This window comes from Schistocerca gregaria, chromosome 4 (genome assembly GCF_023897955.1).
Source record: "Schistocerca gregaria isolate iqSchGreg1 chromosome 4, iqSchGreg1.2, whole genome shotgun sequence".
Taxonomy (NCBI): Eukaryota; Metazoa; Arthropoda; class Insecta; order Orthoptera; family Acrididae; genus Schistocerca; species Schistocerca gregaria.
Window position 1 is genome coordinate 444,342,528 of NC_064923.1, and position 14,463 is coordinate 444,356,990.

At 37.0% G+C, this 14,463-nt stretch overlaps 1 protein-coding gene across 1 annotated transcript in view; it reads left to right on the plus strand.

The window, feature by feature from the left end:
• LOC126266746 (uncharacterized) overlaps window positions 1–10,797 on the plus strand; it is a 145,046-nt gene extending 134,249 nt beyond the window's left edge. Inside the window, exons 13-14 of the mRNA XM_049971248.1 lie at window positions 653–737; window positions 10,417–10,797. Of these exons, the coding sequence (XP_049827205.1) occupies window positions 653–737; window positions 10,417–10,480 (149 nt within the window). The 3' untranslated portion in view covers window positions 10,481–10,797. The remainder of the gene's footprint in view (window positions 1–652; window positions 738–10,416) is intronic.
• Window positions 10,798–14,463: the final 3,666 nt, after the last annotated feature.

Consider the following 14,463-nt stretch of genomic DNA (forward strand, 5'->3'; position numbering starts at 1 on the left):
AATTTAGTTTGCCTACCTTTATGATGGATCTGTCTTTGCAAAGAACTCTGTCTCTTTTCGTGATTTAAACTGCTGTATTCATTTTTGTTTTCACGTGAACTTGTTTTATACTTCCTTTTAAAGTAAGTGAAATGAAATATTTCTTGGTTACACCCAGTTTATTTGTAGTTACTCTTAAAGCCTTCAGTGTTGCAGCTGAGTTACTTGTAGAATGCACTAGATAGACAAAGTTAGTTTTTTTTAATTCCATTTATTAACTTGACATATGGGGAATTAATAGAAATAAAACTAGTCATTAGTGTACCTCGTTTCAAAAATTTTCTGAAACCAAGTGAACATCGTGAAGTCTATTAAGAGAGAGCTAATAACAGAAAATCTTTTTTGGCTTCTTATTTTTAGTCATACCACCACCGCCACTACTGGAACCACAATTTTTACGTTTGCTTAAGTACAATGCATGCATAACTCTGTTCACTGAATTTCAGTTTCTTTAATTTTTGATTATTGTATTATTTCATATCTTATTGCCAAAACCAATTAGTCTTTGTTACTGATGATAAATTAATGCAGTAAGGTTATTCTGAAACTGATAATACTTTATTCTGGAAAGTAAAGAAAACTGAATAATAAAAGAAAAATATTTGTGTTTTAGGCATTGCCAATCACCAGCAAGTGGTAAAACCTGCAGCTAGCAGACACAGAAATATCGTCAGTGTGCCGCCAAACTGCATTTATGGGTAATTTTTGTTATGTATAGTAGTTACTTTAGCTCTTAGCCTGAATCCAGGTTTTGTAAAACGTGGTATAAATACAAAGGTTGTGACGAAGAGTAAGAGGATCAGAAGTCCAATAAGAAGTGGGGAATATGAATTTATACTTACAATGCAATGAGTAAACATGTGCTTTAATATCTGTCTTTAATGCCTTTATTATATGTAAACTTGCTCGTTTGTGAGAGGCAGCGCACATTACATTGATTTTTATTTTTCTGTAGCACTTTTGTGTTGGGAGTGCCTTTTGGGATTGCTCTCACTTTCTTAGCCCTATTAAATTTCTTTGCTGTAGCCTCTAGTCATTATTCAGTAATGCCTTACTAAGGTCTGCAGTATTTGATCAAACTATATTTGCAATTTCATTCAGGACATAATAATATAGTAATCCAGATTTATGATATGGAATAACCACTGATATGTAGACAGTAGCACAGTGTACTTTAAACTATGTAAATCATGTCTTACCCCTCATCACACCTTATTTTGCTGTTCAAATTTCTAAGAAGCAGAGTAAGAAAATTTCACAATTTATGTAGGTTTTTTGATTTGTAACGCTTCACGAGATTATATTTCATCACTTACAGTTCATCGGCTGGTGCATCATTAGTTCCTCTGTCACTTTTAGCACACATTTAGAAAACCCCAATTTCTGTTACACGGAGTTCCTCTCTATTTGGAAGGTATACAAAAAATTGTAGGAGTGGATAAATGAGTGTAATCTTGTTAGCTTACGAACTGATTTTTAGTAGTGTGCCACATCTGTAGAATATGTTCATAGTACATTGTTCAAAAGAATTAGGGGAACACGTGTACCAACATCCACTGTGTGAGATCTATTGTCATATGTTGGCTTTGTTATGCGTTAGTGTCAGGTGACTCCATAGAAGAAAGTGAGCACCGGTGTCCCAATGTTTCCCAGTGAGGTACTCAGGTGGCAGTCACCCTGTGAAGACATTGTTGTCAACCGAGCAAATGCAGTGTGCCACCTTAATGTGGTGAAAGTTGCAAGGACAATCTGTTTATCCAAAAAGGATGGACTTTTGGCTGTGTTGCTGCAGATGATAATGCCTCTCCATGTCATCAATAGGTTGTGGAAACACTACATGGAGACAGGTCAAGGCCACAGAGACATTACAAACACCATGTGAAGACAGATATCTGATGATCTCTATGTTGCAACATCATACGGATACTGCCAGAGCACTTCAAAACAATCTAAGGAGGTCACTGGAGCTGCCATGTCTGATCAGAATATAATGAACAGGTTAAGAGATGGACCATATGACCCAGACTCCTGTTAGCATACCCCCACTTGACGCATCATCTTGAAGCTCGCCATAGTTCTGCCATTCATATGTCAACTTTAAAATTTGTCACTGGCAAAATATGTTACTCACCAACAAGTCCAGATATCCTCTGATACAAGATGATAGTCATTTCTGTGTGCGGAGACAGTCAAATGTTAGTTTTTTTTATATTGTGGAGAGGCTTCATTGTTGATAGCTATATGGATCTTGTCAGTCTCTAGTCACGTTACTACCAGGCAGTACACTGAACAGGTCCTGTTGGGCCATGTGGTGGCTGTTGCACATAATGATGGCCTCTAATTCTTTCTAATGCCACTGCCCATGTGACAGGTGTCAGCAAGGTTCACATGCAAAGCCTGGACATTTAAGTAATGGAATGACTGACGGTGAGTCCCGATCTAAACACCATTGTGCTGTGTGGGTCATGCTTGGCAGATTTGTTTCGTGGTCATCCTGTTTCACTACAGACTCGTAAAGAACTCCCATGGGCTCCCATTGTAGAATGAGAATGGATCCTGCAGTGTGGTCTCCGTAGACTTACATGGAGCAGGCCACATAGTTGACAGGCGTTGCTCGTGGACGGCACACACATTATTCAAGCTCTCAAAATCCAATGAGCCGCATCCAGGATGATGAGATGAATGATAGTTTCCACCTTGTTTTTGACATCGGTTAACATTTCAATTTTTTTTATGTAAATGGTCAAGAACGTAACAATGATTCATTGCATACTTAATCTGTGGAGATAAAGGTATAATCAGTCCTCAGTTATTGCTCAGTGAAATATGGCACATCTGAACTCCTATTCCCCTATTTCTCTTGAGCAGTGTATATATGTTACTCCAAGTTTTCACATTGTTGCTGAAGCCCTATTATTACCTTGGGTGAAAATGTGTTACTCAGAAGAAAAGGATGGAGGATATTTACGGGCACTCTGAACACTCTTGTATAGAACATGAGAAGTTCTTCTAGAGAGAATAATCAGTATTTTGTTTGCCAGCAAAGTAATTTTTGTACAAAAGTAGTATTGTGTAGTTATTGTTACTAATTCAAGAAAAACTCCATTATTATTACTATGTTAGCGATATTTTGGAGTTGATCATATCTCAGACTAATTTTTTGAATCAGTGTGAGCTATGCAAGAAAGGCACAGGAAGGTTAAATAGAAAAGTTTGGTTTGCTTGATGCAGTCTGAGAAAATGTATAGTGTCTGCAACTGCAGTATTTAGAACCCCCTCGTGACTTATTCTTAAATACTCATCCATTGTTTTGGATCCCTACAAAGTCAACTTAAGAGAGATAAAAAAAAATTAGGGACATTATTCTAATGGATAGCTTTACCAATATGAATGCCATAGCAGTGCATAGTGAATTTAATGAAAGTCATGTGGAAACTTGTTTTACTAATGTTGGAATGCTTACATCACTTGACCTGTACCATATGCCATTCTTGCTGCTTTGACCTGCAAATTCACTTTGCTTTTCCGATAAAATAGATGTTTGAGGAGTAATGAGCAACAAGCTGTTCCAAAAAATTTGAAGATTCGTGTTTCATGGTGCAAAAAATTCTATGACAGGATCAGTCAGTGTGGAAAACTTCACATGTACACAATGCGCTGGCCGCACGTGGTTGGAGTCTCGATATAAGTCAGCTTTGCTTAGTTGATGTCAGTATACTGCAAAATTTCATTTACAAATGTGGTGCAGCACTTTCTCCCAACATTTGGTGCGGCTGATTTTGTTCTTAACAACTTTCATCTTGTTTCCATCAACTAAATCCCCTTTTACACAGCTGGTTATCTTGTCCCAGTAGCCTACTCGAGAAAAATGAGTCCACAGCAGCGCCCCAGCCGTTTCAATCCTTTTGAGTGGTCATTTTCATTTACAAGCCAGTGCCAAAATTACCGGTGTTGAGGGCTGTCTGCTGGTGGTTTGACATCTGAAGAGTGAAAGTGAAGTTCTTAGAAATTATCCTTTGTATGAAAAAAATTAAAATATAGTAACAAATGTACGAACAAACAATGACAATAGTGTTTATTAATGACCAATGCAGAATTCGTAGTAGAAGTTCTTGTCAAAGGTATTTTGGTAAATTCGTTACACTCCTGAGAACTGAAAGAATAGGAAAACTGTCCTCCAAACATTTCATATCAGATGCATTTATTTGCTTTAGAAAATATACACCTATAAATGTGCCAAAGAATACCTAGAAATTAGTAAATAGCATTTTTTTGCTTTGTCCTTTGTATCTTCTTGCTGAGTGCCAAATAACGTAGAAAATGATTTTTCTCGTCAAATAATTCTTAATTTTTCACTGTTGAAATAATTTTAATTAAAACACAGCTGTCAATTTACTTTCTTATTTATCCATAGCATAGGCTTTTTTCTCCGTAAAACATAAATCCCTGTTCACTTTCAGATATTTCATCTCTTGTAGGAGACCAGTAGTAGGAAGAAATGCCAGACCTTGTGTAGCTTTTCATTGTGTCATGAAAACAAAGCAAACAGCAGAATAAACATTAAGAAGACATGAAAGCATAAAATCCATTTCTATAATAGGAGCAAGCTCGGCCAGAATAGGGTAATTTCTAATGTTAGCAGGCGCCCATTTCTGCGCATGTGCAGTGTGCAGCATACTTGCAGATTTAGAAAGCCACACTCAGTACAGTCCATAGATCAGTGACGTCCTACACACACTAGTGACTTGGTTGGTTGCTGATTTACATGCAGGCAGAAAAGGCACACACATTTGGTGGTAGTCACGCCAATGTAAAAGGCTGAACAATGTATACATAACAGCTGGTATATTACGTGTTGTTTCACAGGTGAGTCTCTCTTTGATAGTATATGTTTTGCCAGTTACTAGGCTAGAATAGGTGGTAGTAGGAGGATGCATAGGGCAGGTCTTGAATCGGGTATGGTCACAGGGAAAGGAGCCCTAGGGTAAGAAGAAAGGTGCAGAAGGAGCATATGGTCTGACCAGAATATTGTAGAGATTGGGAGGGAAAAATCTGAGTAATTTAATTTCATGTCAGGGCATGATTTTAGAAAGTTGTGGCATTGTCGAAGTAGCTGAATAATATATTCCAGACCAGGAAAATACTGAGTGAACAGTAGTGTGCTCCGAAGCTGTTTTTTGGAGGGATCCACAGTACCAGGATTGTATGTGATGGCTTGGGATATCTGCTTTCAAATGAGGCTGGGAGGGGAGGGGGGTAATTATGTCAGGTGAAGGCTGGGGTGAGAATAGTGGTATATTGCTGTACAGTGTCTGCATTCGAACAAATACATTTGCTTAGAATGCCATGGCTGTATGGGAGGGAACGTTTGAAATGAAAAGGATAGCAACTGTCGAAATGTAACTACTGTTGTTTGTTGGTGGGTTTTGTGTTGACAGAAGTGTGGGGCTGGCCTTCAGCGAGGAAGAGATCAACATAAAGGAAAGTGGCACAGGATTCAGAAGAGGATCATGTGAAATTTAATTGGGAGAAGGTATTCAGAGATTCCAGGAGAAGTCAGCCTCACCTTGAGTCCATAAAGTAAAAATGTCATTAATGTATCTAAACCAAACTAGGGGTGAAGACTTATATATCCCAGGAAAGCCCCCTCCAAGCAACCCACGGAAAGTTTGGTGTAGGAAGGAGCCATCCTCGTTCACAAGGCAGTACCCCTTATCTCTTTGTATGGCAGCTTTTTAATGATGAAGTAGTTGTTGGAGAGTATAATGTTGATTAAGGTGAATAGGAAGGATGTCATAGTTCTGGAATCATGTGGCGCTGACTGAGGGAATATTCAGAAGCAGATCAACCATGTGCATGGGGATGTTGGTGTAGAAGGTGGTGGCATCAGTGGTGACAAGCAAGGGCACAGATTTCAGACAATCTAGGAAATGATTGGTATTGTTGATATAGGAGGGAAGTTTTTGTACTGTGTGTTGCAAGTGTTCATCAACTAAGGCAGATGTATGTTCAGTGGGTGTGTTGAAAATAGCAGCCATAGCACAGCCAGGCTGAGTGGGTTTGTAAATCTTATGAGGTGAGGGTGTGTGGTTTGGGTGGGGCGAGAAGTTCTACGGATTGAGGTGTTAGTCTTTGTGGAGGAGGCTGAGGTTTTACAGAGGAACTGAAGGTCAGTTCGAATTAAAAGGATTTGTGACTTTGATGGCAGACACTGTATGTAGAGGGGTCAGACAGCTGGCATAGACCTTCACTAACATACTCTTTTCGGCCAACTACCGTAGTGATAAATCTTTTGGCTGCTGGGAGGATAACGATGGAGTCATTAGCTTCTAGGGAACTTAGATCCTGGAGGTCTGCAGAGGACAGGTTATGGTCATGTTTTAGGGAGTTGAGAAAGGGTTGTGAAGCAATAGTGGATGTGAGGAATTCTTTGAAGGCTTGTAAGGGGTGATTTTGAGGTTGTGATGGTGGATCAAGTTGGGATCATGGCTGGAACTGTTCAGGGCAGGGTTTAACGTCAGGTTTGCTGTTGGAAAGATTTTGGGAATGGGTTGCAAAGTGATATTTCCAGTTGACATTATGTGTGAAGGAAAGTAGGTCCTTCAGCAAAGCAGCATGATCAAATGCAGGTTTAGGACTGAAAGTGAGAATCTTAGATAATACAGGTGTTGCATGGTGAGGCATATAGGTCACAGATTATCCCTGTAAGAGCAGGGGATTGCTGTATCTGAAACTGTAAAAGAGCCTGTGTAGAGTAGGATTACATTTGGAAACGGAGACTTTCACTGCCTTTTGGAGTTTCAAGAAATAGAATGTAGGACCTTAGTATTGGTAATGCAAAGGCATGCTTTCGGAAAGAACAGATGTAATAGGAGATGGGATTAATCATGATAAGAGAGGACAGTTTGGAGTGTTAGGAATTGTGGAAGTGGCAAAAAAGGTAAACAGAACAGAGAGAGGATAAAAGATGAAAAAAGGAAGAAAAACAAGGGGGAATCAGAAAAATTCTTATGGAAATCGTGAGAACAGACAATGGTTAATAAGAGGTAATGAGTGAGTGATCTGTATGATAAGCGAAAAAAAGATTGGATGAAAGGAAAAATCTGTTATGTACAATGGACTTAGCTTTTCATTCTTAACTCATACACGATGTTTAAGCACTTATCTCTGTCTTGCATATTCTCCTGTCTCCCTTTAAGCTCTCAGGTTTTCAAATCTCGTCTGATCCAGTCCTCAACAATTGGTTTTTCCTTCTTATCTTGTTCAGAATGTCCTCCCTGACCTGTGGTGCTCAGTGTTCCCAAAATCTACCCCTCTTCCTAGACCTCTCCAGCCCTTTCCTTCCACCCCTTCCCCTTCAACCCTTCTGCCTAAGATGGAGTCACTGGCTCTGAAAGCTTGCCTAATTATAACCTTTTATGTGCGTGTTCTGCCACAAGTGTATGTTAGACTGTCGCTCATACGCACACTGCCCAGGAGATAATGAAAATTCACCCTGCAGTCATGACTTCAGTGATTTCTTGGCTCCCAGTGATTTATCTGGATACAGTCTCAGGCAGCAGAACTTTGTGCCAGGGAATTTGTCGACCGCATAATAGCTGTTATAAAAGGATAAATCTAAATTGTGACTATGTAGTGAAGATACCTTTTAATAAATTCAACTGTTGTGGTATTTTATTTATAGTCTAATGGAGATTATTTTTCGGATATATCTCATTAATGTAATAAGAATGCCGATATGACATTCCACAGAACTAAAATAACCAGTTTTGCCCATTTTGTAAGAGAATGACAAAGTTTTCAAACTAGAAAAGTTACCCTATTCCATTTTGAACTGTAGCTGTTTTTGTTTTGATTTAATTCTAACTGTGTGAAGTTTGGCATGTAATTTCGTAGCTGATTTGTACTGTGGTTGAAAGTCCATTACGCTGTAAACCTCTGTTAATCAGTTTAAGGTTTTCCGTAAGTAATAGGTGTTGATATTGCTCTCTGGTGTTGCTTTGAGTGGTGGCACTTACCTTCCGATGAGGTGGTGATGTTGTCTTTACCTGAAGAAAATGTACAGATGCTCTTTCAGTGATACCATTGAATTCAGTGACTGAGAGCACAGTAATGAATTGTGCAGTGTAAATTTTGAAGTAAATTTAAGGCAATGAAAGTTGCTAGGCAGATCAGAGCTTGGATGAGCTGGCTGGCAGGCAGGCAGACACTGACTGAATTTGTGTGGTGTTTGCATCTGCCTCCCCCATTGTTACATAGTAGTTAAACCATCTTGCAGGTTCATTGTAGCCACATGAAGAATAAAGATGTATTCATTGTTACATATGTGGAACTTATATTTAGAGGTTTTCTTTGAACCTTTGAGACACTTGTGCTGGTAAGTTGTCCTAATGAAATTAAATATCATTATTTGCTTCTATAAAGATTTAAGCATTTATTGCCATGGTTTGAATTTAAATTCTCAATAAATCCATTAACGTCTTCATATATGATATGAATTCCGTCACCAGTAAATATTCTCATCTGTTATTGAGAAAGACTGATACAGAAGTAAAAAACTTCAGTTTGACATGTGACATGATACTTAGTTTTTTTATTATTCATTGTTCCTTACAGTTAAATTTTAATTAACTCAGTGGAGTCAGAGGTCTGCAATGCTGTGTGGTCACTTGTCATGACATAAGTGTGGTGATTTCTAGTAAGACATATATGCCTGCTGTAATGAAGAAGCTGCTTTTGGAATGTTGCTTCATGCGCTAGTCATAAAACAGAAATAAAACAGTTGACAATGTGTTTCACATAATATTGTGACACAAACTTGTTTAATAAATACACACAAAATCATTTTGAGATGTTTTTTAGGTCTTCACACCTATAATCAGTTACATAGAAAGCAGTGTGAAAACTGTTATGCCTTATCACATGGTAATGTGTTTTTATGAGGTGTATTTTTTCCCCAAATGTTTGTAGCTAATAGAAGAATAACTTTGTAAAAGACTGTCCCAAGTTTATTTTGAGAAATGGTTTGCCAACCATGAAGATGCCTACTTCGACTAAACTCGAATCTCTCACACTTTTCCAGTATTATTTAAATCTGTGCCTACATCTTCCTTTTAACTTGTGTAGAAAAAAATCAAAGGTTTTCTTCATATCAACATATACTCAGAATGCCACAGCACAGTACATGTGACGTTATTGTGTACCAGTATTATCAATTTAGTCCTGTTCAATTGCATTTATAGAGAGAGAGAGAAAGACTTTCTGTATGCCTTGTTTCGTTGCAGTTACTTGTCTTATTTTCACAGTCTAAGAGGATGTAGATCATTTTATGCGAAGGAGAAATCAGGATTGCTTGCAGCCTTCTTAAAATGCCACTTTATGAAATTCATGCAGCAGTGTTTTGTGAGATTAAAGATTTCCCTTAAAATATTACCTGAAGTGTCCATTCTCCTTTTCCAAGGCAGTGCTGAATTATTAAAATTTTAGGTGAACATTTCTGAAGTTTGATGTCTGCTGTCGTGCCTACTTGATGACTCAAATTCTGAAGCAGTATTCTATGGGTTGACATGTGTGATTTTTTTCTACTGTCCTACCAACAAGTTTAAATATTCTATTCACTTTGTATTACATATTTTGTGTGTTTGTACTATTGCATGTCTGATCTCTATAGTTGAGAGTACTAAACACTAGATCATGGAGGCAGCCCGTGTTATATTGCCAGAAACATATTGATTTTTCTGAAGTGGAGAGGTTGCAGTATTCTGAGTGCAACTGCAAGCCAGCTGTTGAAGTGGTGTCAAATCAAAATAGTTGCAACTGGCTGGGAGCACCACAGACTTTGTTTAGAAGAATCGCTAAATATTTAAATGAAGTCAGCTTCAGAAATTGACCCCTAATTTTTAATCGGACATTATTGGGTTCCGCATTTTTGTTATGAGCGGTATCTTTCATTGTACACATTGATTTTTCATTCAGTACATAAAGTGGAAATACTGTCTAAATCATTCTACATTAACTAATGGCCATTAATTGAAGATGCTTTTCTGAAGACAATATCATTAATTAATGACCATACATGGTAAATTATTTATGTATATTGAGGATATCAGCAATCCTGTAATGCTTCTGTGTGACACACACAATGTTACTTCAACTTCTAAAAAATCCAGTTTGCAGTATAGCTTACTGGGTGCTGTAAATCAAAAATTATTTGAATCAATCACATTTTCTTAAGATGCTCTGTATAATAGTGTCTTGGTTCAGTTGCACACTTAATGTAGTTTTATTTTTTATGTGTATATATTTATGCAGATATTTTCTCTTATTTGTGCAATATCAAATTACTAAAATATTTTCATTGTAAATTTAATGTTTCAGGTCAAAAACACTGCCTGAAACAATAACTCAGGCAAAGAGGACATGTCTACTTCGAAGTAGCTGATCTGAAGAAATTTGTATAACAAGTATACATTGTAATATATTACCTTTTGTATTTTTTATTTTGTATTTATCTTTTGTATTTTATTACTTCATATAGCAGTTATTATACCATGACGTAGTGAATCATGTTTATATAGATAATTTATGGACATTTATAATCACCGAAAACTGTAAATAATTAGTACAGACCAATGAGGCAAAAATGAATTTTAAGCATAGCATTTTATTTTTCAATTTATATAAAACTTTGAACTGTTTTTTTTCCTGTACTTGCATACTAAATTATGTATAAATGTAAATAAAGGTGTTATAAATATACTTTTTATATTTTGTTTCTAGCTCCTCTTGCTCTGCTTCTGCAGAATTTTAGTGGTCCATTAATAGGCTTATATACTTAATTTTTGGAAAGATCATTGTATGACCAGTTATCCAATAAGTAAAATGCATTTGCAAGGTGACTTCAGGAAAGTTACTCTAACTAACAAGCAAACAAGTGCTGAATATAACACCTTCCTGCTCTTGTATTCAGTTGTCTGTCCTGATTCCTAATAATCTGTTTTATAGATTGTTGCAAAATACTGTCAAAACATTTTGGGTTAATTATTTTTAATTTTTTTATTCCCCAACATGTAATAATACTACCAAGTTCTTCTTCCGTGCAGTTCTTGTTTTGGGGTTCCATTTCTTCATGGACTGATTTATATGTTAAGGTGTTTCAGAGATAGAATAAAGTCACCATGAGTCAGGACATTAATTTTGATGAGCTCCATGCTGAGTTAATGTAAGTTTACAGAAAAGTCAGTCAGTTTTTCTTCTTGTTTGTTTGTCCATAACCCTCAGATATCAAGACATATTATTGTTCTGCTGAGGCTGTCTTATCTTGAATTTATTTTATTTCCACCAATGAAAAATTTCTACTGGATAAAGTCAAAATTGCGATGTTAGGTGTTAACTTTGATCAGTGACACAGTGAACAAGCTTCATGGCTTATATGTCACATCCTAGTCCGTAATATGAAACTAAATAAAATATTTACCTGTGACTACTAGAATTTAGTGCATATCTAGTGTTAAAACTACAAAACTGTCACAGATTTTTAAGAGAAACATTTACAGACAGAATACGGAGCACTGATTTCACAAAAAATAGGTACTGTGACACTCTTACAAACTATTGTGCAGAAAATTAAAGCTAGTATTGCAAAACAAATTTTGGATACATAGTTATTATCATTGCCATGAAGAAAAGACTGATAAATCAACTATTATAATTCCCACCAAGACAGAAAATACTGTATTCTTTTCCTAATGTACAGCACAGAGTAAAACAGTTCTCTCAAAATCAATGAAATAATCATAACACTACAGAAATTCAAATAAAATGCATACCATTCTTCCTCCTCCTAAATCATTTTAACACGGAGGTGAACGAACAAATCTTTCTGTAGTTGCATCTGTAATAGTTACTTTTGCTAAGATATAATGTATAAACTACTACTACTACTACTACTACTACTACTACTGATGCCTAAAATGTGAGATTGCAGACATGGTGAATGGCAAGGGCTGCATTCAAAAGCTTTTGTCACTGTCTGCAGATGCTCTGGAATCTGCACTGTTCATGGAGCTTCGTGCTTCATATCTAGCTAGCTACCAATTTATTCAGATTTCTTCACTCGTGTCAATATGGTACTGAGAGACAGTTCATGACCGTGATGACCACTGTTGAACTGTCATCAATAGACATACTGCACTTCCATGTTTTGTAATGACTGTGAAGACAGGTAACACGGTGCTGCATGTTCCAAAGCCACCTTGCGACTGACATACTGCTGCGACACAAGTTGTGAAGTGGCGCGCGCGCGCGCGCGCGCGCACACACACACACACACACACACACACACACACACACACACACACACACACACACACACACGCCTTTCCCACCAACCCTCTACCATTCTCCTCACAAGTTACCTGCATACTACTTGAAATAAAGCAACCCCTTGTTTTATTTTCCATTTTCAACACCCTAATGAAATTCTGTCCAAAGAGGCAATCATTGAAAGTTTTGTAATTCCAATTGTATCTAATAAGTGATTTCATATTATTATTATTATCATCATTATCATCATCATCATCATCATCATCATCATCATCATCATCATGTTTCATTCTTTCTTAACTGCCCAGTATATTTTCTTTTGTTCTGATCTTTTCTCATCTGTAAATACCCTTTCATTGTGTGTCCTTTATCTACTTTTGGTTTAAACCTTATTTTCTTGTCTTTCAGTTCCTTTAGATTTTCTGTCTTGTTTTGCAGATCATTCAAGGTTGTATCTAGTACTCAGAGTTACACCAAATTAAGGTATGTATAAGCAGTGAACTAAACTTTGTGTGGCTGCAGAACTAATTACTAAAGTGTAATGTCTGGAAACTGTTCTAGCAGTAAACATATGTATGTGTCTCAAAGTTATCTTTAAGTAGTGGAGGCCAGAGTGATCAATAACAGATACCCCATTCTCACATTCTTGATGTCATTGAAATACAAGTATAACAACAAACTTTACAAATTCTCTGTTTAGTCAGATAATCCTTCATTGATTAATTTTGTCGTATTTCAGTCTCCCCGACAAAAATTACATACTCACATTTGAAATGCAATCAGGCATTAGCTAGTACCCCCCCCTCCCACTCCACTTTAGTGCCAACAGTGTGTGTGTGTGGGGGGGGGGGGGGGGGGGGTGGCGGCAGGGTTGTTAGAATGAATGACGAAAGAATTCGTGGTGCATTGCAAGTGCTACCCACAACTCCTCCTCAGATACGAAAGTAACTATCCTCCGTGATGGTACACACTTGTTACAGAACATACTTTCGCTGCAGTACTGCTCTTCAATGCAGCACTTGCTTGACCTGCTCACTGCAGCCCCAATCAACCAAGATATACTTACTGTTTATAAATCACTTGATTGCTGCACTTCTTACTTCTGAACGAGCAGAAATTGGAAGGCTTCAGGCTGTTAATGCTTTTGTGTCTGACCACAGCCTCTAATAGTAACAATAATAATAAACATAAACACTGTGCACATCACTATAGTAGCCCTAATGTAGTTACTACTGAGTCTGCTGTCAATTAATTCATTTATCTGACTTGAAATGAGTAAAGAAACAGTTTCTGGACTACTACAGGTACTATCTACAATTTTGAGAAGTCATTGTTTTGAGGTATTTAGTATTTGTTACGCGTATGTCTCACTTTCATCATCTGTGATGTACGGGATAAAAAGCAACATATGTGTCTAGTGGGTCGACTGAGGAACCTGTAACCTCCACCGGATTAATGTTACTAATTGAGAAAAGATAATTATTGCTAACCAATATTAGAGTTGTACAAAATTGTGATGATAATCATAGTCATCTTTTGAAAATAATTTAGTTTCATGACTGAAACAGGATCAAATCTTTTAATTTTTACCCCACAGAAAATTTCTTTTTGCCCTTCAGAGGATAATTACCTCGAGGTTTGGAACCACTGTATTAAACAAAACACAGTCAAATTGTACATTACACATGATTACACAAGGGGTGGGAGTATGAATGCTAATGTCAATAATTTTGTGACATTACACCCAAATTTATTGGCTTATGTATTTATTTTGTTTGACAGAACAAAATGAAGTATGAAAGTTCATAGGCTTCCACAGCAAGTTTCAAAGTCAACAAAATACAGGCTGATTATAACTGAAGTTAAACTTTCAAAACGCTGTAGAAATAACATCAGTGGTCAGAACGATGTCAAGTTGCAACAGAATATTATCGGAGAAGGGGGAATCGTATAGCAGAAGAAAAATATAGTTACAAAATGTAGCAATAGTTGGTGCTGTAAGCATCATAATTTAACAGTAGTCAACTACAAATGACAAATCGTACAACAATGCCTATAAGGTGTATTTTGGCGTTACACAAACTGTAATACTCAGTGTGC